Source organism: Drosophila sulfurigaster, chromosome 3 (genome assembly GCF_023558435.1).
Source record: "Drosophila sulfurigaster albostrigata strain 15112-1811.04 chromosome 3, ASM2355843v2, whole genome shotgun sequence".
Lineage (NCBI taxonomy): Eukaryota > Metazoa > Arthropoda > Insecta > Diptera > Drosophilidae > Drosophila > Drosophila sulfurigaster.
The window spans coordinates 34643876-34670361 of NC_084883.1; the positions used below are offsets into that span (position 1 = coordinate 34643876).

The 26486-nt window shown below is 37.0% G+C and overlaps 2 protein-coding genes across 2 annotated transcripts in view; both read right to left on the reverse strand.

The window, feature by feature from the left end:
* Nucleotides 1-26486, reverse strand: part of LOC133844151 (frizzled) — a 114397-nt gene that overhangs the window by 43193 nt on the left and 44718 nt on the right. Inside the window, exons 3-4 of the mRNA XM_062278007.1 lie at nt 22212-22406; nt 21816-22041 (exon numbers count right to left, since the gene is read on the reverse strand). Coding sequence (XP_062133991.1) covers nt 21816-22041; nt 22212-22406 — 421 coding nt within the window. The remainder of the gene's footprint in view (nt 1-21815; nt 22042-22211; nt 22407-26486) is intronic.
* On the reverse strand, nt 6703-7209 carry LOC133844089 (uncharacterized histidine-rich protein DDB_G0274557). Its single transcript, XM_062277923.1, has one exon. The coding sequence runs from the start codon at nt 7123-7125 to the stop codon at nt 6850-6852; it is 276 nt and encodes a 91-aa protein (XP_062133907.1). The 5' UTR covers nt 7126-7209; the 3' UTR covers nt 6703-6849.

Genomic DNA, 26486 nt, shown 5'->3' on the forward strand with positions numbered 1-26486 from the left:
GTTTCGCTTGCCCCGGGAAATGAGATTTTCGCTTCCAGTTGCCTCGCAACCAGTCTCGTTGTATGGCTAATTTCATTTTTATGACTTTTATGCGCCGCATTTGTGTTTTTATTTTTGTGTTCCTTTTTTTGTCTTTTGCTGCTGCAGCAGCAGCAGCAGCAGCATCAACATCAGATTCAGATTCGGCTCCAGAGTTTTGGAGTCTCGACTCCAGTTGTATGATTTATGTGCGCTTGAATATTTCCTTTGAATTTTTCTTTTTGCGCTGCTTTTGGCGTTAAAAATATTGCTCAGCTGCCATAAATTTTGTCGTATTTTGACAAGTAATAAAAATGCAGGCCACAGATCTAAAATGCAAAGCTGCAAATGCAATCCATTTGCATAGGGCCTCAAGACAACAATAGCAGAAAAGAGAGAGAAAGATGAAAAAGGGCTGCTTTATTTCGATTTGTAGCTAATTTACATATCAAAACCCAGACTCAGTTTTGGTTTCGGTTATTTTTTATGTCTGGCCAGACATCCAAAATGGCATTGACAAGTGTCTCCGCATTTGGATGATCCCCTCATCGATGGTGCATGATTTATGGCAGCTCTTTCGTCTCTCTTTTTTATCTCTCTCGAATCGATTCAATTTCTCATCATTTGTGTGTTTACTAATAGATTTCGGTGTCGTCCATTGTTAAAAACTACTATAATTACCATCATAAACATTTCGGGTTCATTGTTCGCTACCAAAAACTGAGCCGCGCCATCGATTATCATTTGAAGTTATCACTTAATCATTTTTATGATTCTACAGTTTTATTTTTGGTTTTGGATATAGCGTTTGACTCGATGTCGTTTATCTATTTTCCTAGACATAAAAGTTGGGTTTACAACTATGCTGGAGCGTAGGCTGTCATAAACTTCTAATGAATATTATGCGACTTGCTGTTATGGTTATATCATTGCATCGAGACGCAGCCCACGAAGCTTGGAGGTCGTATAAGTCCCTCTGCTATAAATTCTCTATATGGCCAAGGTGAAGGCGAGTGTGCCCAAGGCACTGTTTGGTTTATATTCTGTTAGATATACACTCATGGTTCGTTTTACTGCTTGGTTTGTTCGTTAAGTCTTTTTAGTTACTGTTATTTGTTGAAGTTGAGGCTATGCTTGTAGTCAGGAAATGCGCTTGGAACTGCCATTAATTTGTTCGAAATGTAAAAGCTATAAAGTTGAAGCTTTCTTTTCGTGTTAGCCTTATTTGTTGATACTAAAAAAAAAAAACTTTACATATGTAGGTTGTGTTTATAGATTGAGAAAAGATTAATTTCTACTTATTTTGCCTTCTAACTTAAAAGCCATATAAACAATTTACAGCCTTTGTTTTTCAATGATTTGAAGCCATTTCTAAGCTATCTTATAAGAATTTATGTTAACTATTATATGTGCAGCTCATTTCTGTTTCTTTTTTTTATTTATATAAAATCAATATAAATTAACATAGAAACGTTTGAGATTCAAACCATTTCTAAGCTGTATTATTAGAGTTTGTGTTATTATTTCCAGTTCATTTATATTTTTTTATTATATTTTCATAAAACCAATATAAGGTATCTGAGAAACTTTTGTGAATATTTATATTGAAAACGCTTATGTTATTTTATCCATTCATTTAATGGAGTTAAATTGGCTCAAGCACAAATGAATATTTTCATTTATTTTTATTATTCTCAACAACAATATTTTATTGAGTTAAAATGGCTTAAGCACATATTTTCGCCTTTGGATGAATCTTAACAAATTCTTGAAAATTTCGTATTTATTGTTTGGTATAGATAAACTTGGTTATGCCCGCAAAAAAAGTATCTGAATCATTTTAATCCTGAAAATACGCTTTCATCATTTGTTATGATAGTTAAGCTTGCCACTTGTTGCTACCACGGCTTTTCTCTCTCTCTCTCTCTTCACACATTCCATTCACCTCCCCGCTGCTCATTTCAATTAAACTCGTAAAGCCATTAGCTCGTTTTATATAAACTCACAATGCCGACAATCCGCCCAATAACGATATACCACCATAAGCTCTTACATAATCGGCCATATATTTTCCCCCCACTGCAAAGTTTTTCAATTTTCCGCAGCTTCTGCTGCCGCTGCTGCTGCTGTCTGGCTCACACATATTGAATTGCATATAAATAAAGCAACGCGACGCGATGCTGGAGCTGCGTGTAATTATCATAAAGCGGAATCTTGTAGCGCCAATGCGAAGCTCATAACTAACTTGTGAAGCAAAAACGATTTGGCCACAACTACAGAGGAGAGATAGAGAGAGAGGGAGTGAGGGAGGCTGGTCAGCATACACTTCACTTGTCCTGGCCTGGCCTAATGCCCATTTTGGCCATGGCACGTCACCAGCCCAAACGATGTAACTTTCAATTTGCGTAATTTTCAAGTGACTACGCGACCAACTGATCCCTCACCTCAGCAGCTGAAGCTAAAGCCAAATGACTGTTGCCGTCTGATGATGATGCCATGAGAAATCTTTCGGCACAAACTGGGCTGAACTTTTGGGGGAAGGGGAAACATTTTGAGGCGTGGCTAACTGCTGCGTTAAGGTGCACGCTTGTCATAAAATCCCGCTTATTATGCTGCCTATTAATTTTTACTGCTAAAACCTGGAACCTGGGACCTGAGGACCTGGACCTCAACCTGAAACTAATGCTCAACGGGGCAACCTCCCAAAACTTGTTGTTCGACTGCGACTGCGTTTGGCTGCTGCTGCTGCGCTTCCATGGGCAATTTATGACATACATGCGAAATGGCCATCGGCATCGCTATCGCCTGGCCAGACCAGGCCGGAGAACATTTGGAGGCATATCGCGCCGCTTCTATCGCAGCTGTACAAATTTATTTTCCTTTGGCATGCCCTAGGCGCCAAATGGGTATATGCGATGGCTTCTCAACTTGGCAAATCAAAGTGTCGAAAGTGTATTTCAATTTGAATTCTATCGCCTTTAACTTTACATAAATTTACTTTTGTTTATCAAAAGTTGCAAAAAATTCTTGAAATTCGAAGTGTTGAAGTTGTCTTACTATTTTTATTGAAAGTTCAATAAATTTTATAATAGAAGGTTTATTAAAAGTACTACTCTAAATCATTTGACTATTTATTATAAAATTATTGTTTGAAAAAAAAAAAAAACAAAATTTTAAAAGTTTAGTTACACATCCTGTTGTTTAGGAAAATTCATTGATGGCAAGAATTATTCCTCATTGTGTATAATTTTATGAATAGTGAAATATTTACATTATTTATATATCTTCTCCTTTTATATTTTTTTTATATATATTAGCAGTCTTCTTTGGTTAGGAATTTCTCCAAAAATAAGGTTATTTGTCTTGTATGGTTAGACTCTAACCGTTAGAGTATTTAAATTTCGTTGTTTTATTAGCTCTTTGCATGCCATTTATTTTCTTTATTTGTTTCAGCATCTGCTGGCTCATTGGGGCACAAGAAGCAAAGATGTCGGAAAGTTAGCCATCATTAGTACTAACAAGCGACATTACGCTGAGTCTGACTCCGACTCTGGGTCTATCTCTGGGACAGAGTTCTGGCTACTCAGGGATCTTTGCTCTCAGCCTCTCGCTGCTCTTTTGGTTTTTGGCTGATTACATTCGCAAGATAGTTGCGAGCACGCGTAGTTGATATGGCTTTTGTCTTTCAGTTCCCTTCAGTCTGTCGGCCCATCATTGGGCTCACTCCTCTCTGTGTGTGTTTACTCAAGGAATTTTTATTGCCACACATGTGAGTTTGAGCCAATGTTTAACTTGTTGTAGTTGTAGTTGGTTCGCAGTTATCGCATTTTTTGATTTTTCATGGGTTTATTAAATTGTTTTATGTAATCGCAGATGGTCAAATGTCATGAGTTGAATTCTTGAAATTACTCTTGACTTTGATTATATTCTAGTGTCGTGTTATTACCCCAAATGACTTGCTCACATACAGCTACTTAAGTATTGTATTAGATGGAAGATATTGTTGTGGCTATTATATTGTATTATGAATTTTATTTTCAGCTAATGAAGGATTAGGAATACTATACAATACATACTTGTACTTGTCGGATACTTAGAGAGATAATTACGAGTACATACCTGTAAATAAAAGAGAAAACAGTTTGAATTAGTAAATATGTTAGAAAGCTGCCAACTTGTGTTGAAGAAAAAAGCAATAAAATTGTTATAGCTTAATCAATATGTTAAATATTATCTTATATATCTTATTATATGATACCAATTAAACAGTGCTGTCAACTTGCTTTATTGCAGAGTGGGAGACAAAGTCTTTTGTTTATTGCATCTAATAAATTAAGACTGTCAACTAGTTCGGATAGCTGGGGGCATGCTAACTTGCTATAAAGTGGTATTTATGAGCATGAAATAGTAAATAAAAGACAAAACGTTTTCGATTAGTCAAAACAAAATTAAAAGAGCTGCCGAGTTATTATCTAATGGCTATAAAATATGACTGCCAACTTAAAGTTGGGGAACTGCCAACTTGTTTTAAAATAACGGTAATCGACCACGCTGATGAAGTAGTACAATATATATTCGTTTATTTTTCCAGAGAATAAAAATGAAATCAATTCATTTCACTTGAAAGTATTTATAAACTGCCAACAGTTGTTGCTTTTACGTCGTAATTAAATGCAAATAATAATTAAGATGGGCAACACAACGAGTTCACTTTGCCGCTGCTCGAAATTGAACTACATAATTTAAGTGCTCGAAATTGAACTACATAATTTAAGTATTTCAATTAAAAGCGGCAACACACACACAAAATATACGCTGACAATTATGAATTGAGATGTGAGTTGTGAATTGTTTATAGCGAGTTTTGTGCGAGTGTGTGACAGGTTTCACTTTCGCAGTGAGCCGTCAATTTGAGGTCTGTCGTTTAAAATTGTCAAAAATGCATTTAGACGGGTTTGCCGCGTTGGCTTAGTGGGTTGGTCACAAATAATTTTCATAGTTAATTGACAGGCAGAGAAATGCTACCGTTGGCCATTAGCCCAACTTGTCGTCGAAGAGTTTCGATTAAAATTCAGTCACTTACAAATATATATATGGAGAGGTATATATTAATATTATTTGAACTTTTTTTTTTCGTTTCGTTGGGTTGTCAATAAAGTCAATAAAATGTAACGCCTGCTGTTGCTGCTCGTGCTGCTTTTGTTGTTGTTGCTGCTGCTGCTGCTGCTGCCTTTGGGGTGTTATTTTGGCCATGTCTGTCGCTTTATTTAATGGCAACATGTTTTACAACATTATTAGACAACGTCAGAGAGCAAAACCACGAACCGGCTTAGCTGGCTAACATGGCAAATTTTAATTACCAATATTTTCCAGGTGTCGAATCAACGTCCCACGCCATTGGCAACATTTTGCATTTTATGACAGTTGCCTCACGCGTTTCCTACTCCCCTCCCTTTACTTATTCACGAGTTGAGTTTGGGGAGAAAAAAATTAAATTACACATTTGTAGCTGCTGCTAATTAGTGTTATGTGACAAACAGTTCTAATGGCTTGTAATTGGCCAATATTTGTCTGGGCCATTGATATTTAATTCATTTATATTTATGCGCCTAACAATGCTTAGGTCGTTCGGCCCCAGTTATAGCAACAGTAGTTAGTTTTGTACACGTATATACATATATTTTTATGTATATTTGTACTTCTAACCGCGGGCCACCTAATTGAATTGTCGCTGTGGCTAATTCACAATGTGGTCGCCATAAGCCGCTTATTATACTTCGTTTTTTGCTCAGATTACGCATTCATTCAATTATCTAATACAAAGGCTTTGCTATTTATAGCAAATTCTTATTTATCAAATGTCATAAATCATTTTATTTATAGATATTGAATGATAGTTTATCATTTCAAAAGCAATGTCACTTTCGAATCACTTTTATTGGTGCATTGGATATGTGAATGTTTTATTTTTTTTTTGCGCATTATGTTTGTGGGTAGAATATAGATAAGATATTTATTATTCCGATTACTATCTTATCATGTCGTTCTTGTCACGCTTATTATCAGCTATTACTAATACCCAATTGCGCAATTGTTAATGCCTAGAATTAATAGGCTTGAAAATATTTACATTTTTGATTTATGTACAAAGTGAGTTTTTATTTTATATTTGTTTTCATAAATGCACAAATAAAATTTATCATTGAAAATGAATGCTTTGACGTGTAAAGTATAGTATAATACAATGTTAATGTGACACATACTTTATTTTAGTATGTATATTTGTATTAATTTCATGCACTATTAATTATTTTTTTTATTTTTCTTCTTTGTATAGTGAATAATTTCGCCTTTTTTTGTTTTTTGTTATGCAGTTATTAATTTCATAATTGAAAGAAACTTTTACTGTATTAGTTTGCTTTGACATTGATTTATATTTAGAATGTTGTACTTTCTTTTGTGCTTTTTAGCTTGGGTTCTCTGGGGCAAACTAAAAGATAAGATAAAGTGTTAGACACATAGTATCACAAGTTTACATCTTTTGACATTATAAGTAATGAGTTTGTACTTGAATGTGTATTTAATTTAAGTTACAAAACCATTTTGTAGTTATTTATTATACAAATAGTATTTAAAATGTTACTACATATTTTTACTTCCAAATTTCTATTTAAAATGAAACACATATTTGTATTGGGCTTTTTAAGAGTTTTTATATTTTTTATGGGTTTCTCTTCAGTTTTGTATAAAATAAATAAAATTCTTAAAACAATATGAATTCACTTCACAGGGAAATCACAAAATTCATCGCTTCTTCATTTCATCAATTCCTTAGCAGTGATGATGATGATGATGATGAGGTGGTCCGTGGTGGTGGTGATGATCATAGTGATGATCAAAGTGGTGCGGCGGCGGTGGTGGAGGGCCGTGATGATGATGATGATGGTGGTGATCGTAGTGCGGTGGTGGCGGAGGTCCGTGGTGGTGGTGATGGTGGTGGTGTGGCGGCGGTGGTGGCGGGTGGTGTCCGTGGTGGCCGTGGTGGTGGCCCAAATGCAATCCCAAATGGATGCCGAAGAGACGATCGTGGTGTGGTGGTGGCGGCATTCTTAGTCTTTTGTTGCTTGGAATCCTCTTGTTATCCTCTTGCTGTAGGTCTTAATTCCTCAACTGGAATTGTTATACTGTGTCGCAGTTAGGCAGCAATTGGCAATATATACGCGTTCTGGGCTGAAAACTCTTATCTGATAACAGGCGTAGGTAATGTACATGGCTTGTTATCTTATCGACGTGTTTTCTTTTTTGCAAATTGTGAATCATTGTGAGTCATTTTTTATGTTCGGTTGTAAAGATACGTGCGATTATTACTTTCGCTGGGTTGGGTTCTGCTATTTTGGCAGGTGAATAACACGTTTTGGGCTTAGGGTGATTCCCTGCCACTCTGTCCCATTCACAATTGACATAGAACAGATAAAGCTGCCAGCCTGCCTGCCATCTAATCGGAGTAAATAAATAAATAAATCTGTTTACGCCGCCAGACACAAGTGAATCAAGCTTCAGAGCAGCAGAAGAAATTGCAAAGAAAAAGAAAGAAGAAAAAAATGAAAAACATGCCACAAAGTGTGGCAACTTTTTGTGTGGCGGCGTCGAAAAGTTTTGGCATCACAAAAGAAAAGAAAAGAAAAGAGAAGGAAAAATGCAAGACGCCGTCGACAATAATTTCCGCCTGCATGCCGGTGTCTGGACAGAGTCAAGATGGTGATGTGAGAAGGGGAAGAAGGGGAAAATGGCGACGACAGACTGCCAGACAAACTCCCATACTATATATATTTATGCTGGAAATACTAAAAATGCTGGATGAATGACGCGTCACAAGAGAAGTGAAGCAAAGCACGCGATGAACATTTTTACGCCAGTGTTGCAAAGCGTGGGTTGAGAGCACGATGTCGCATCAAGTGCTTAGTGCGTGCAAGCGACATTTTCGTAGACTTAACAATAACTTTTCCTGTTGAGTGCGGCAGGAATTTGCAGACGGGGGATGTGGAAGTTAGCGCTGATAAAATGCGTTAGAAGTTATAAAGCGATTAGGAATATGTGCGGGTTGCTAGCAGTCTTGCCAAAGGGGGTGAAAGGGAGACCCAAAAAAAAAGAAAGAATGAAAAAGGTAAAACTTTTTACGTTTGGCAGTATCAATTTAATGCCTATTTAAAGTGTGAGCTCCCCCGAGGCACGTGGCAATGCAGTTGATGCGAATGCTGATAGCCGAGTTGGTAATGCATAAATTTGATTTTATGGCACCGTCGTTAAGCACTTGCCAAAGTTAGTACAAAAAAAAAGATATAGCAAACACAGAACAGCACTTTAAAGAGAGTATCTGCCAGTCGATTAACACAACAGCTGCTCAATGACCTGGAAAACTGCCCATTATAATCAGCTGATGACCCAAAAGTCCAATTAATATACAAAAGGACATTCAGTTTGAGTCCAGCTGAGCTCGCTGAGCAAACAAAATCACATCAAATCAAATGTAAACAGAAACACAAACACACACACAGAGAACGAGAGAGAGAGGGAGAGAGCGAGAGAGGGAAACCTCAGCTGGCCTTCTGTTGCCTTACATAAATATTGCTAATTAATAATTTCATCGACAACTGTTGAAAATCGTCGTTTGGTTGCGACTCATAGAACTCTGCCTAGATTCAAATATTAATTGAAAATGTCACAAGTCGGCGCAATTATCGTAAATTATAAACACGCGTTGGGGGTTACTTTTTTCTGTGCCTACTGCAGGCAAATCAAATCAAAATATTATGATTATTATTATTATTTTTATTACGTGAGCTGGCAAAATACGCAAAAATGTGCAGAACCAACCCTCATCATCATCCACATTTTGGGGGTGTTGCATAATGAAATGTCAACAGAAAAATTGCCTAGGAAACAGAAAAGTTTTTTTACATTTAATTTCGAGTGGAGTTTCGATTTTGACACAAGTGGGAAAAAGCCCATTTAAAGATTCGCCCTTTAAAGGATTGCATGTATGACTCATCATCTGCTATGCAACGTGTGGTTGTGGTCGCCATAGAAAATTCAAAGCTTCGCCTGCAAAACTGACTATGCAAAAATGCAGCCAAAAAGCATATAAAATTATTATGCGAGAGGCGAAGGAGAAACGGGAGAGGCGAAAAGTCCCCGAAAAACCGGCTTATGACAATGCTCAAAGGCATTTTTTGGGCAGCATCAGCTAAAAACCAGACAGAGCTCTGACTCCGACTGCGACTGCGACTGCGACATGCTCGGCATGTGCATATAAAGTCCAAATAAACTCAAAGTTGTTGACAAAAGGGTTAAAGGCCATAATTGTGGCGAAAGTCCCCGACTGTAGGGATAGCATCATCGCCATGGCGTGGCGACGTCGTGTACGTCTGGCACATTAAACTGAGAGTGGATTTTTATTGAAAGTGTAAACATGACGACAGACCAGAGTCATCAGAATTATAATGCTAAAGTGGACAGCTGCTGCAGGAGATGGGAGAACAGCACAGAACAGAACGGAACACACACAAACAATTTTTAGGAGTATGCGCTCAAAATATTTGTGTGCATATTTGTGAAACACTCGCAAACACTTTAAACACAAAGTGTTAATGGATTCTTTTTTAGTGGACTTTAGCACTTTAAAGTGCATTATTACTTGAGGGGCGACAAGCGCCCCAAATGTTGACAATGCCATAAGTTCTGACATAAAGGGAGCGGACAACTATGAAAATTTCAACATCAATTAGATTTGATGAGGGGGAAATTCCGAGATATATTTTGAGTGACGAATTATCCGAAATGTGTAATATTTTATTTCTACAAGTTTATAAATATACTAAGTTATGTATTTCATTATGTGTTCTTAAGTAAGTGCTTCATAAATTGTCGCTATTTTCCTAATGAATATAATATTATAGATACATCATATCGTTAAGTCTAATCTTCCAATGCTTAATAATAAAAATGTATGTAGAAATACATATATTTCAATTAGCAATACTTACGTATACGTAGTATGTATTGATTCTAATTAGTTTTCAAATAAATAATATATTAGTGATACATCATATCTTCAAGTCACATCTCTGAATGCTACTCAATTACAACATTTACATTGTCCACTTGTCCTAAGTAGATTGCGAGTCAAAAACATCTAAAAATACAACCCCAAAGTCAAGAGACCTAACCCCCTCATCTTGTATTTCTTCAATTCCGCCCTGCAATATTTATTTTATAAAGCTCACAAATTTGCGCAAAATTTTTGCACACACAAAGACAGAGAGAACAAACGAATGGAGTTGTTGTAGCTGGAAGAGGAAGTGGAAGTGGAGCAAATACGAGTACGTTACATATACATACATGTAGAAAGAAAGGTCCATATGAATGCGATCAAAAAGGGGAAATATAAAACCCAAGCACAAAAGACTTCGCTGACTTCGCCGAGTGAGGAGCTAACAAGCAAGCGTCGCGTCATTCCCGTTGCCCTTTCGCTTCGACGTCTACAAGTTCTTTTAAGTGATTTCAACCCGGAAATGCCCATAAATCGATTTTGAGGGTGGCAAAGCAGGGAGTGAGAGAGAGACAGAGAGTATACTGAACACAACCTAATACCAAATCGACGAGTCCTTGCAACACATGCGGCGGTCGCTTTATGGGATAAATGAATGAATTGAAATGGGCGGCAAGTGTATCGACTTATGGTTGAGTTGAACAAGAATCTGGCACACTTGTCCACACCCCACCATCTCATCCCCGTCTCTATCCCGCATTCGCACAATGCAAATAAAAGTTCATTACAAGCCCAGCCAAGGCGCTTAAAAGTTCCCACTGAATGTGTCGAGGCTTTGTTATGGCCAGCCAGTGAGCTCTGTCCTGTCCCATTTCGGAGTGTGTTTCTTTCCTTTCCTTCCACTGCTGTTGCTGTTGCTGCTTCTGCTGTCTTTTATGGTCATTGCCCCCCACGCTTCACAGTCGTGTCGTCGACGTCGTCGTCGTGTGTGCGGCACATGGCACCGGATATGCCACATCCGTAGAGTCCGCAGAGTTCGCAGCAGTTCGAAGAGTTCGTTCAGTTCGGGCGAGCGTGCAAAGCGCAGTCAATAAAAAAGAATTCTAAAGCCAAAAAGGAAATAAATTAACAATAAGCAATGATTTTTCTTTGCTTTTTTGCCAAGTTTTTGATACGTCCATAAGCATTGGTTGATATGCTATCGCATATCGGTAATCGCTTATCCACAATTGTCGGATATTGTACATAATTTAACGCCGGTCATTTTCAAGTCGAAGCAATGCAGCAAAAAGAAGCAGACAAGAAATTATAAACGCAACTAGTACAATGGAATCTTTAAATAAAGCATAAATTCTTTATTCAGTCTACAATAAGTTCCTTTATTTCATTATTCACTTTGAATTTAGTTCAACTTCACTTTCATGCAGCTTCACCTTAACCTCATTTGTAAAGCAACTTAACCTCACTTTCATTTCATATAAAACGTCAACGTCACAGTCACAGCGCTTGTCATTAGCTTGGCTTTGCAATTTTTAATCAATTTACTTGCATTTTTATGAAATTTCATGCCACTTAATTAACCCACAGTGCAGCAACCGCAGTTGAGCTCAGCAAAAACCTTAATTAACCCATTACCTTTTGTGCTGCAGATGAAAAACAACAAATAATAAAAAAGGGAAGGAAATGGGTGGAAGCAGCAACAGCAACAACTACAACCAAAGTATTCAACACGTCATGCAAAAATGCCTGGAGAAAAAACTTTTAACGCTTTTTCATGCCAAAAGCATGTGAAAGGTGTTGGCCCGGCCAAAACTTTGCTCGTTGTTTTTGAAGTTGGGCCAATAAATTTTTGGACGCTATGAGGTTAAACAAAAGCCATGGCTAAAGCCGTAGCTATGTCAAAGCCAAAGCCAAAGCCAAAGCCAAAGCTAGTCCTCAACAAAACTAATAACAAAACCTACGCAACGACTGGACTCGACAAGAGAGAGCACAAAAAATTATGTTCGATGTAATTAACAAAAGTTTTTTACTGTGAAAGGAATGCATTTTTCTTATACTTTTAATAAAAACTGAAATCTTGGCCCGCAAGCGATTTGAGCACTTTAGAGAAAAGCAATTGTCGAAAGCGTAGAAAAAAAACAACAACGGCAATTTACACGCCCAAAAAAAATCCAAAAAAACCAAAAGAATGGCAAAAGATTCGTTTTCATTTACGCATTTTCATCTGTCTCCCGAGCTCTTATCAAATTAGACAAAGGGGAGAAATTTTCCGTCCAAAACCTTTTCGATGTTTCGCCACCAGCCAGGGGTTAAAGGTGTTCTGGGATGGGAAGGGAATTGCCCTTAGTGTATAGGCCTTAGATACGAGTGCTAGTATAAAACTGCCAAAAAAGAGATTTTAATGACAGCGGCAACCGCTGCGCTTTATGGGCTTTTATGTGTGTGAGAGATGCTCAGAAAGCCATTCAATGTGGGCGTGTTTATTGTCGCCAACGGCGTCAGGATATTAGAAATAAACAGAACAGCGAGAGGTCCCACCAATTGCCAAGGACCACAACGACGAAGGACGAAGGACCAAAGACCGATAAGCGTCGCAGCAATCCAGCCAGGAAGACAATCCCAATGTGTGTGGCCATAATTTGTGCAGAGGATGATGTCAAGTTGACTTTAATGTTCGATTCCATTACCGAGAGACAGTTCGAAGAGTGAAGATTAAGCAAAACATTATTCCATGCACGCGATTGTCGGAATTTCAATTTAGATTCAATATCTAAGTGAGGCAATGAACATGTAAAATGTCTTTAATATTTGATTTGCTTATGGGGAATTTGAGTAGCGATAAAAAAGACTCACAATCGATGCTAAAAAGTTTAAACTTAAATACATTTAAAAGAGATCTGAGTAAATTATTTAATAAATACTTTAAAATTAAGTTAGTTATATTAACATAACAATGAGCATGTAAAATGTCTGAAATATTTGATTCGCTTAAGGACAGTTTTAGTATCGATTAGATTAAGAAAATCACAACACACTCAATAAAAAAATCGTAGAAGAGTATTTTACAAATATTTCAAAATTAAGTATATTATATTTACATGAATATTGTAACTTAAATTTGAGTGTTTGCCATTTTTCAGCGACAAAGTAAAATAATTGCCAATGCCTGTAAATATATTTGTATATATCTTTCCGACATTTCCGACATTTACAGCTTGTAGCAAGAAGAGTTGCCCCAAACCCGCGGCACATTCATTAGTCTCTGTCTGCGTCTTTGCGCGAAGATCTCGCATCATTAACATTGCTTTTCACACTTTGTGCCATTGTTTCCTACTGGTCATTGGCCTGGTCGAAGGCAAAGCCAAAGATGAAGTCTGAGTTGGGGTTGCTCAGCTTACTGTAAAGTTGTTGTTGTTGCTACGTTTTTTTTTCTTCATTCTTTGCCTTTGGTCGTGTAAAATGCGTAACGCGAAAACCTTTTTCTTGTCTTCGTCGTCGTCGTCTTTTTCACTAAGTTTTATGTTTTTCAAATCATATTAATTTGAATTAATGAATTTAATTGCTACTAATTAGTGACCCGCCAGTGCCGACAACTTGAGCCCCGTAATGATCTGGCTCTCGACCCGCTATATACTGCGCTACAAAATTTCCATGTTCTACATAATTATAGTAAAACACTCTCGGCGAGCATTGGCATTGGTCAGCGAGCGAGGGGGTTAAGCTTAGCTTTGGCATCGACTTTGTCGACTTCAAAGTGCTACGTTTATGCACTCCGTAATTATTTAATAGGAACAGCAATAAAAAACTTATATAAACAATGAGCTGCGACAATTTAATTACAGCTTCAAGCTGAACATAATCTAACAATTAAGCGTGCTCTACTAAAATCTAGTCGACAGACTGCGTAGAGAGGTGTTGACTAAATGATACCCTACTTTTTGGGGCACAATTTGAATAAAGTTAGTTATTAGAAAACTAAATCAAGTTTATGCATGAGTTTTAAATTATATGTTAGAGTAAGTAAATTATATATTTCAAAAGGTAATTTCAATATATTATATAAAATGATGAATACAGAAATTAATCTTCGATACAACAATTTGAAGAACATACGATGTGATCAATACAGAAATGAATCTTCAAATCAATTCAGTTGCTGAAGAGCACGTACTTTAAGAAGTCTGATTTTGTAGACGTTTTATAAACAAATGCAATAATATTTAAGTCACACAAATAAAGGTTGTAAACAAAACAGAACAAAAACAGAAGCCGCAAAAGCGTGCGTGTAAAAAAGCCATATAAAGAAGAGTGACAGCGATGTGCTTAAGCTTCTGCTACAACTGGGAGTTGCCGAATTCTAAATACACTTGACTTGATTTAGGGAAGCATATTCCCTGCTTGCTGATAAGGCACCCGAGTGTGTGTATCGTAACCTAGTTATACTGGGAGGAGGGGAACAAGCGCTAAATTGCAAATGTAATCAACGATATGGCAACTTTTGCCCGATGGGGCACTCAGCAACAACAGCAGCAACAGCAACCGCGACAACAACAACAACGAGTCAACGACAAGAAGTTGCACTGAAAGCAGAAGCTGTGGCAATCGCAACATGTTGTCGTAGTGTAGCGACAACCTCTCGCGATATCTCTTGACTGTGTATCTACTGCTGTTGTTGCTGCTGCTGTAGCTAAAGCTACTGCTGCTGGCGTCGCTGCCAGCATCGCTGCTTGGCGGCAACTCACGCACGTTTCACGCTTTTTGTTGTCGCCATCGTCGTCCCCATCTTAGCTTGGCTCGACTCCGCTTGGCAGCCATTTTAGCTACCGGTTTTACGCGTCAAAGTGCGCGTAACTTTTGCCGCATGCCACATTCGACGAAGCAACAACATTGTTGCTGTTGTTGCCACTGCGAGTGCTACTGCAACAGCTGCTGTTGTTGTTATTTTACTTGCAAGTTGGTCAACAGTTGCTTCGCTACTCTTATCCTTTGTTTTTACTTACTTTTGCTCTAGAGATTCAAGTTAACTCAACGCTAGATGAATCATAAAACTATTGTTGCAGTTCACTTCGCTTTTATAGACATCTAAGCTGGGGGACTTACTGTGAAACATTCAGTTTTTTAGAAATGTTGCCCAAAAATCAATGATTGGAAACTAAGATTAAGGAAATTTACAATACACAACAATTTCCTTATGAAATCTTGTTGCTACGGCTACCCAAATAATTTACATAAAACACTTTGAAGTTTCTTAAAATAAAGTTTGCCACAAAATGTATGATAGAATATTAATATTAAGGAAAAATACTCAACACTTTACTTGTTTTGCATGAAGGCAAAACTTGTTACTATAAACCATATAATTGTTTGGATACACTTTCAAGTTACCTTGCAAAATATTTTTTGAAAATATTGAAAACTAAGCTTGAGTTTAAATACACTTTACCACACTTGATTTATCGTAATTCAAGTACCGAAAATTTGATGCTACAGCCACCCAAAACATTTCCAATAAACACAGTTTGTTTTAAATAGATGTTGCCCCAAAATCAATGACACAATATTGATGACATTAAAGAAAAATACTTCATACTTTGTTTCAAATGCTGAGAGAACTTGTTGCTATAGCTACCCAAATATTTCCTAGGAAACGCTTGAAGTTACATCGAAAAATGATTTCGTAAAATAAATGTTGCTTAAAAATTAAGGATTGCAATCTAAGCTTGAACTTAAATACACTATACCAAACTCTATTTAATTTGACAAGTATCGAAAACATTCCCAAAATAATTGTCAGCAAACACTTTGAAGTTACTTTTAGTTGTAGTCATAGCAAAGGCAAATCAAATTCTTTTGAGGTAATCAAGCAAATATTATTATAAATTTGTCACGTTTTTGATGTGATACATTCTGTCAGTGTATTTTGCTTTCATCTCCTACTACGTTACCCTTTCAAGTTGTTCTTTCATATATTTGCAGTGTTGAATTCCTCAGAAGTGCAGAGCTTTTGTTTTCCATGTATGTGACCAGAATGTGACATTTTGTGTGTTGTGCTCACTCTTTGAATTGTTTTGCCTGGTATTTCATTTTATTTGGCTTATTCCGAGTGCTGCGTTGATTCATTTGCTTTGTTCGCGCATCGTCAGGGCAACGTTTATGAAATTTCTTTCTTTATTAAATTATTCTCCCTTTTTCTTTGCGTTTAAAGGATTTCTGTTGGATTTGAGGCATTTCCTTTTTACAAAATGCTCTCTAGCAGCAAATGCATTAATGCAGTTTGGGTTCAGGGTAGCTGCTGCTGAGTTGAGTTGAGTTGAGTTGAGTTGAGTGGAGTTGAGTTGGCCAAGTCCCATTCTCCCCAATATCATAAATCATTCATACGCAATTCTTTTTATGCCACTCGATAAGACGCTGTGCAGCTTTGACTTGGCCATTTGTGCTTTGTGCTCGATTCCAACTGGCAGCAGCTAACTATCAAGTCCCACAAGTCGCACTCATTCCCTCGCTCTTTGCAACTGACCAAGCGTTGGATAAATTATGCTAATATCATTGCCAGTAGTCGGTTTTATTCGACATCTCCCTCGGACACTCTCTTCTCTCTTTCCATTTCTCGCTTTCTATCATAATAGCTTGACAAATGAAGAAAAATACAAAGTAGTGAAGCAAAACTCGACTCAGAAATACCCACTCAGAATCTTTTGATATAATTACTTGAATTTACATTGAAAGTTAAGTGTATATACCCTGTTTAATCACTCACTTACAGGGTAAATAAACTCACTGACAAAGCGACAACTCAAACTGAAAACTCGACTTTGTCTGGCGACTTACAACTTGTGCCATATAATTTGCAAAAGCGCAACAAATTGTTAATTTTCTTTACTTTTAACTTCTTCCCTTTCCATTTTGTCCCCTTCTCTTCCCTTTTTCTGCTTCTATCCCATCCTTCATTGCCCCAGTCATTCGTCTCTCTGCGTCTGTTTTCTTAATTTACATATTTTTGTGCCAGTTTTTTTTATCCGTATATACAAAATTTTTTCAATGCAGACTCGCAATATAAATTTAAAATAATTGCTGAGCGCAAAAGGAAAATGTCGCAAGAAGACGGAAATTATAATAAATTCTAGGCTAATAAAGCAAGTTGTTGGCCACGCTTATTTCATTTTCGCAGTCCTCTAGCTTAATATTGATTTTGATTTAGCATCTCATAAAAAGATTGAGCGCCCAGAAGTTACATAAAATCATTTTTAATAATACGTTAATAAAGTGAAGAAAAAATATGAATTGAAGAAATTATTCATGAAATCTTTGAAAGTAACAAAATTTAAAAGATATGACAAGCAAATTAATAAAAAAAATTTAAAGTCAAAAAATTAATAGAGTTAAATTTCTTAATATAAAATATATTATCAATATAGTTCAATAAAATACATTAACTTATTTTAATATGAATGTAAGAAACTAAACCATTTTAATAACATGTTATTGTAGAGTGAAATATAAAACGTGACAAATATTCATGAAAAGAGCAATTATTCAATATTGGCATGGAAATAGAAAATCAGTAATTAAATTTATAGTCAATTGATGAATACCAAGAAAGATTCTTATAAATTGCCAAAATATAATTGAATTACATAGAAATTATTTTTGAATTAAATTTCTCAAGAACTTAATAATCAATGACTGGAAATGCCAAGAGAAAGTGTCTAAAAATAGCTCAGACTTGAATGAATGCATGAAAAACGTTTGAGATCTAAGGTTAAACGTTTTGCCTTGTGGTCTTCACAAAATTACGTATGCGCCCTGTATGCCTTGCTATTTGGAATCGAACAACAATTCGAATATCAGCTGGCAATTGATGCAACTACGCCTACGATTTACACAGAATCTGTTTTATATGCTAAACATATCCGCACACACACACACACAAACACACACATAAGCACTCAGATTACTGGCCAGGCATTTAGCATAAATTAAATATTTGCTTTTTGCATTCGACAAATCCATGTCGATGGCTCACATTTATGCAGGTGATTCATAGGCATCTTTTGTGTCGACCAAAAAAGGGAAATCCATCAAATGAGCTGCCAACGCGTCGCGCACTCAATACAAATTGATGCATACCCAGAGCTACCTCTCTTTCTCAGACTGTGTTACCTCCAATAACTGATCTGTCGCTTACGTTTATTTACTTAACGAAAAGTGCCTGCAACAGAGTCAAAGACAACGACGGCAGGAAAAGAGAAGAGGTAGGAGTGAGGAGACGTAGACTATTCGTATCTGTGAGCATTATTCAATGTTTGCTGCGAACGTGCGCAAATTACAAATTCAATGCACGTAGCCAACGGCGGCAAGACTTCGGGCCAGTTGGGAGTTAGGAGATGGTGGCTGCTTGGCTGGTTCTGGCCATGTTTACGGAACGTCGCTGCCATCATCGTCGCCTCAGCAACAGCAACAGCAACAGCTACAGCTCTCAACCAGCTGACGACACATTAAAATAATGTATTTTTAAATTTAACATTAATTGTCGTTGAATGGTTTCTGAATGGTCTCTCTCTCTCACACTCGCACTCGCTTTCTCTCTCTCTCTATGTCTTTTACCGTTGCGTGCCACCATCGTTAGGTTCGCCCTGAGGCCGCTTTTCGGGCGAGTCTCTCACAAGGAGTGTCCCCTTCCTCCCCTCCCCGATTTCCTTCTCCTTGGTGTGCTCAGTGCATTAAGTCATCATTTTTACTTGAGTTTTTCCTTTACGCTTTTCGCTTTTTCGGGCAAAGGCAAAGATTTTCATAAATCGTTTTGGCTCGTTGTTAATGTTTTCCATCTTTTATTACAGCCGTGCAATGAGGGGGAAATATGTTTTTTATGGCTTTGCCATTTTGCATGCATTAGCGAATGTCTTTCGAGCTGTGGCATTGTGGTGGGGGAATTTGTGGGGTCTCTTTAAGTGGAAATATTTGATTGTGTTTGCATAGCACTGGAAAAATTGCAATGAGCTTGTCTCTCTCCGATAAGTGCTCACGCATGTGCAAAAATTCGATTTTTCAACAGGTAAAAATCAGCAATATAATATTTATGTATTTTATATCAGTTTCTACGTGCCAATCAATCATCTCGGTTATCAAGATTGAACACCAGGCAACTCATTTAATTTTATTAAATTAATTTAATTCGATTAAAAATCGACTTGTGGCTCTTCCTTATTTTGGAAAAAAGATCCGTATTGGTATATTTTAAATGCTTTAATTTAATTATTTTATTTATATTATTCATTTATTTAATTTGATTAAAATTAATAAGGTACATTTTTGTCTTCCTTAAGACAAAGAAGAGTTACTTAATTTATTAGTATATCAATTAAATCAATGCTCGACTTCTTCTTTTTTAGTTTGGGAAAAATATCCGCTTGGGAATGTTTTATATGCGTTAGTTTAATTATTCTTATTTTAATTAATTTTATTATATCAATTCTATCCATAAGCAACTTCTTTCTCTTCCTGAAAATCCAGTTTTAGTTCGAAAACCAGATTCGTAAAGAAATGTTTTTTATGCCTCAGTTTAATTACCATTTCGAATTGCTCTCGATATCTTTGGCTGCAACTAATTGGCCTAATGCATAGCTGATGTAACAGGAATTCGCCAATAGTTGGCACTTAAAACGCCCTATAAATCTATCTTACAAGCATGCGTTGGGTTAATCACTCGATAATTCCGTTCGAGAGCATCGATTGCTATTATCCGGTGCTAAGTCCCGCGCCAAAAGCTCTCACTTTACATTCGGTATTTACAATGCAAAAGGAGGAGTGAACGTTGTTGGGTGGGGGAACAGTTAATGTTCGATATACACTATACAGTATATAGGAAAGTGTAGTAAAGTGGCCATCGCCGAGTGTTCGCTACTCATTCATTGGATTTGCCTAACAAGCCATAATCATGCGGTGGTGCTGTATTTAATTACTGTGTCTGCCTTCCATTTCCAATTGGAAATTGCTGCGGGTCGTCGCTGGTTGCAGAGCAGAAGTGGCTTCAACAGAGGACAATCAGCGGCAGTGGCAGCGGCAGCAGCTAGGAAATTCTAATGCGCCATAATACCAAACACAATTGAGTCATTAAGCCGCAATCTAATTAAGCCCAAAAATGTGAACGGCTATCCAGAAGAGGCAAGCACAAAAAAAAAAAACAGCAGCTACCCAACTGAAAGAGCTAAGCGAATTCGCTTTGGTAGCTGCTCGAGATTTGTGTTCTTGTTGCTTGTTCTTTGACCCGAAATTGGAGCTCATGAGCTCCACTCACAGCAAAGCACACCAAAAAAAAGTACAACGAGAAAAAAGTAAATAAAAAAGAAGAATTATCCAAAGGTCTAAATCTACGTTGGTTTTTTTACGGCATTTTAACGTGACCATTTTAGCAACCATTTTGTTTTACATTTCTTGGCCAAGATTTATTTCGTGTCTGCTTTCGACCACGTAGGTCATTAAATTGCTTAGAAATCGCGGACATCAACTCTACGGACGGAACAACGCTGCTCAGCTTTGCTCAGCGCTCAGCCCTCCCTGCCAGGTCACAATCAGGCCCGGCCCGTTTTTAAATGAACCACAAAATGACTGTGAAACGGGCGGCACGCACCGTCTGTCTTGCAAAGTACAATGGGATAAAGCAGGCATTACTGGGTGAAAAGTTTCAAAAGGGTTAAGCTAAGAAATAATACGAGAAACGTACACTGAAGTAGAAACAAGAAGGCTACAGCTGGAGCACTTTTAATAAAGCACAACAGTATGATATTATCGGTAAAATACACCAAAATTAAAACACTAAAAAAATTCTTATATGTATATACCAAAATCCAGGTTATAATACCTTTCTATTTTGTGCTAAGTGATAAGAATATACTTAAATTATTTTTATATTTTTCTTAAGCTATTGAAATTAAATATTATATATTGAAATGCGACAATTAGGAATATCATTATAGTGACTAATCATATTTTTCCCTCAAATTTTGTATCAATAAAGTAATGAAATCCATTTTTGTAATAGTTTAAGAAGATATTTATATATTATTAATAAAAAAATGTATCAAATTATAGTTGACGACTTCATCGAGATCACAAGCACACTCTCAAGATATATGGATATCAAATAATGATATGAAATATTAAAGTTATTTTAAAAGATGTATTTATATTATAATATTTTTTTTATCATTATTTCAAATACTAAAAAAATCCACTACAAATCATCGACTCATTATCGATTTGTAAGATATATAATTCGTATCTAATTCGTATCTTAAAAAAAATTTAATTTTTGAGCACAATTTTCGCATTTTGTCCCATTATTTATTTGTTGCTTTGGTTCTTAAGGTTTGTTTGGGCTGCGCAGCATCGAAATAGATACAGTTAATGCCACAAAATGATGTCTAATGACGGTTTCGTCTTACATGACGAAAACTGACGGCTGTGGCTCACACAGACAGACAGTTTGGGGATACTGAACACTGAAAACTGAGGTATGAGTTGGGTTTGAGTTTAGTTTGTGTATCTATTAAGTGCTGGTAATTTATAATGACTTCCAAGTGGGGTCTCTTTAAAGCTAAAGGTCAATGGAGTGAGAAGATTCTTCCTGTTTCTCGTTTCTCGTAATCTCTTTCACTATGTTTCGCCTTTTATTGTTTGCGTGTTCGCTTGTGTGTTGTTATTATTTTTATTAATAATTGGGTATTTCTGTAGGTAGGGGTGGAGTACTCACCTTCAACTTTAGCCAGAGCAAGCACCGAGATGGTTTGGAGAGCTGGCACCGCCCAGGCAACCAAATGGAATAAATGAGATTTATTTTCAATTGCCTCGTGGCCCCATTTAAGTCCGGCAGCCAAGAACCAGGCAAAGGCCAAACATGACCACCACGCAAAGGCGGCCATGCAACAGAAATACAATGCCATGAATAATACGGTGCAGGCCGTGGTCTGCCGATGACCCTGTAAGTGGATGCATATCCAGGATGAGCATGAGAATGAGGAAAGTAACAGAGAGGCAGCAGCAGGCGCAAAAGGCACAACACAAAAAGTAGCGTAAGGAAGTTCGTAAATAAAAAATGAAATTCGTTTCACCTGCTGCCAGGCTGCTTGAAGTGTAGCTGCCGACTTACCTGGGTTATGGTGGACATCATCTGCAGGCGCCCCAGCTTCACTGGCGGCGGAAATGGTTCCCGGCACGACACCGAATCGCCCGCACCAAGTCCGGCCACATAGGCGCAACCGACGACGAGATAGCAAACGGCCAGAAAGACAATCGCTCGCTCCGGATAGCGAAAACGCGAAGAGTCTATCAGAAAGGTGAGCACCTGCAAATAAAGAGGAACAAACAAAAAAAAGGCAACCATATATATGTTGATTATTATTATACAAAAGAGGCCACACAAATTAAACATATTAAATATGAATTTAAATTTAATTAAGTCTGTAATTATAGGAACGAAGCTGCCTTGCGAAGTGGCTTAAAAATGCATTAGCCGGGGAGTGGAAAGCAGAGAGAGAGGAGAGAGGAGAGAGGAGAGAGGAGAGAGGAGAGAGGAGTCAGGATGCTTTTGCTTTGGGCTTGAGGAGGTTTCACTATGGTCATTAGGCTATACACATTAGCTGATTGTTGTGCAATTTATTTGATCTGAGCTCATTTGTAGCGTGTTCCCTAATGAGACCAAGCCGACCAACGACCCTACACACTCAACTCTCGCACTATTCAGGCTTTGGTTTGTTGCCCGTTAGCCTTGGGCATTATATATTTAATAATGCTATTAGGCTCAATTTCCCCCATTCAGCTGCACACACAAATTGCTTGACAATTCTTTAGGCTTTAAGGACAATTTCAATTAAATGAGCTCCCGCCTAGGAGCCCGTCCTTCCCCCTTTCCCTTACAATGAAACCAACTCAGACGAAACCAATTCATGACATCAACTCAAAGCTAAAACTGCAATCCTCAAACCCTCAAATCTAAATCCAAATACCAAATGGAACTCAATCTACAATTGTGTCTGCCTGCTGATTACGCACCATTTAAATGAATTCATTACCATTTGAACTAAGCCCAGGGCTGAGGCTGAGGTTGACGTTGATACTGAGGCTGTATCTTAAGTCCTTTGTCTTTTGTCTTTGCCCAAAAGCCATTTAACTTGATCATTACAAAACTATCACGAGGCGCTGAGAGGGAACTACAGTTGGAGTGCTGGAGTGTTGATGTGTTGCAGATGGAGCGTTGGTGTCTTTGCCATGTTGTTTCCATTGCATAATGTGCTGCCATTATTATTACGACCAAGAAACATTTGAATTATTCATAGATGTAACACACACACACGACACTCGCAATACGACTCAACGCAATCGTCACAAGGCGCAGGCATTCATTTGTAAAGATTTCCATTGCTTCTAGGGTATCAAAAGGGTATATGGCATAGACATATGTTAACTATAGATGACATACCATATATGGCATATTCGCAGCATGTGTCTGATTGAATAGTTCTTAGCAATTTCTGTTCTTAGAATCACATTCTTAAGAACGATAAAGTCATGTATGAAATATTTGTGATTCGTTAATTTGTTAATTTTATATTTCAATTATTATTCGTTCCTCTACAAAGTTATAATTATAATTATAATTTATCGCTATTTATTTATTATTATTTATTTATCAAATTTGTCCGCACTATACACTTCATTATTGTCTCTTTACACATTGACACTTTGTTATATCCCTTCAGTTATTGTTGAAAGGTTTTAATTATATTGAACCATAACGTATGAATGATTTCTTTACCTATTTGACATCAAAATACATCAGTAACGTGTTTCTCTTATATCGTTATTATATATAATTCGTTACCCCTTTTAACTCCAGCTACTTATTAACATTCCACTGCTCTTAAGATTAACAATATTACACTTTTAGTGTCTTACATTCAAAATAATTCAATCTTTTAATCAACAATCCTTCCTCCTAGGGTATCTACTGGCTTACTCTTTGTGTCTGTTGCCACTTTTAGATATTAAATTATAGTTCTCATATGCCTGCGTCTAATTCCCGCCTACGCTTCAGCCGTTCGCCTCATTTACATGCGAAATTTATGCCACAGATTTTGGGTGTGTGTAACACACATTTGTTGACATCGCACACAGCCACAACAAAGCGCAAAAGCAAGAAGAAAAAAAAAGTGAAAAACCCAAATAGAATTGAATGGAATTGAATTGTTTATTTATGCCAAGCAATTCGGTAAAGGATTGCCAGACAGATCTCGCAAAAGGCAAGGGTTACTGGAGCTCTTTTCTCTCTCTCTTTCTGAGTTCTTAGCCCGACGTCTATTTTGGATGTTCGTTCCGACATTTCATGCTCTTTGCAGAGCTTCCCCCAGTCAGAGCAATTTGTTATGCCACGCATGCTGCTCATTTCATTTGTAGTCAAGGGGGCGTTGGAGGCGTGGTCGCTTTTGTAGGTGTGACTGCTGAAATTGTAGCTACAAATGAAGTGAAATACTAAGCAAAAGCAACCAAAAGCAGTCGGAAGCAGACATTACAGCGACGTTTGTCTCTTCCTCCCTCAAAAACTACGATTCCGACTGACTCCGACTCTCATCTCTATCTCTGTGTGGGACAAAAATTATGCGTTTCTCGTGCTTCAGTTGGGGCAACTTGGCTGTCAACTCTTCGTTGTGATGGGGCGTGGGCAGCTCTTTGATAAACATGGGGCGTACTTAGCCAGTTTCCGGCTCACATTTAAAGCTAGGGCTAGACCCTGCCCCATGATATATGCCCATGGGGAACAGAGTAGCTCAAAGAGCATAAGCCGAGACCCTTAAGTACTTTCAGGTGTGAGCCAAAGAAGTTGGTGTAAATGGAAATTAAAATTGAGTATTTTTCTGGTTCTTACAACGTTTCAAATGTTTTTGTAATATTGTCAGAATGAAATGTATTTTTAAATTATTTTAAAACTGAATTTCAAAAGTGAGTCTTTTTTTTAATAATTTCAATGTATGTAATAATATTTTAAAATGAATTTAAGTTTATTTTTCTGAGGTTTATTTTCAACTATTAATTTGCTTTAATTTTATACAAATTCGATATTTTTTCATAGTTTTAATTTATGTGATAATGTTCTTAGAATAAGTTATATATTGAAATTAATTTAAGCTTGTTTTTCTGAAGTTTATTTTGGACTATTAATTTGCTTTTATATTTATTTTATATAAATTTAATGTTTATGTTTCTACTACGTATTTAACTTTTAGCATTTAGTTTAATATTTATGTCACAATAGACTTCAAGCATTTATCTCCACTTAACCCTCTTTAATCATGTTTAATTCAGCTCGATCAATATTTGAAGATATTCATTCCCAGGCTCACACAGCAAACAAACCTATGTCAAATCCCAGCCGCAGAATATTTTAGTATCTTTGCTATTTACCATTGTAGTTTACCCTCTTTAAGCTAGTTTATCTGCGATGCGTTATCTTAAAGAGTGCTTAAAGTGAGCATTTTAGTTGATTATTTTGCATCTGCAGCAACCCCTCGACAATTGTCTCCCAGTGGAGCAGACCCAACAACAACAGCATTTACCCACACAAATTTTAACCACACCTCTATCTCTCGCTCTGTCTCTAATGGTCAAGTTGAATGTTTAATTTCAATTTTAACGCCGCTGTGGCTCATAAATTTCTAAAACTAGTCATTAAAATCAGCCGAAAAAAAGAGGAAAAAACTAAAGTTCCCCCCCGCTTTGTGGCATGCCGTTCTGCTTTGTTGTCAGCTTTGAGTTTTGCATAAATTAAATTAAATTTTACCATACTTTTTTTCTTTTTTTTTTTGCTGTAGGTTTTCATTTCAAATTCAAACTAAATGATGGCGGGCATTTGCATATAACCAAACGAAGACAACAACAACAATTCTTAGGAGTAGGAGTTGTTTTAGTCAGGGAGGCGGAAAAAAAGGGGCTGCAACATTGTCGTCTAACTTAGCGCCTATGATTAGCATAAGACTGGCCACAGGTTTTGTTTATTTTTTTTCTTTCTGTGAATTTGTTGAAACAATAATTGCGGCATAAATTGTGGTAAATGTTTTGCGGCTTCGTTTCGTTTGGCTTTGTGATTCTAGTTCAGCATAATTTTTTGGACATGTTATCGCTTTTTGAAATGATTAAAATTTTGTTTATGCTGTCATTGAAATGTGCATATTTAACAAGTTACGATTATGTAAAGCCGACTGTCAAAAGCTGTCACAAACTGGTCTGACAATTCGCTAAAAAGATTTGCGACACATTCTAAAAAGTTAACAAACCTTTTCGCAATAAATCTCAGCAAATATGAAGCTCAAAGTAACAACAGAATTATGTCACTGTCTGCAACTATTTGTTAGGGTATACTTTTGTTGTTTGT

Excerpts from the sequence above, each read along its gene's own strand:
- LOC133844089 (XM_062277923.1), bottom strand. The coding sequence starts at position 7,125 with ATGCCGCCACCACCACACCACGATCGTCTCTTCGGCATCCATTTGGGA.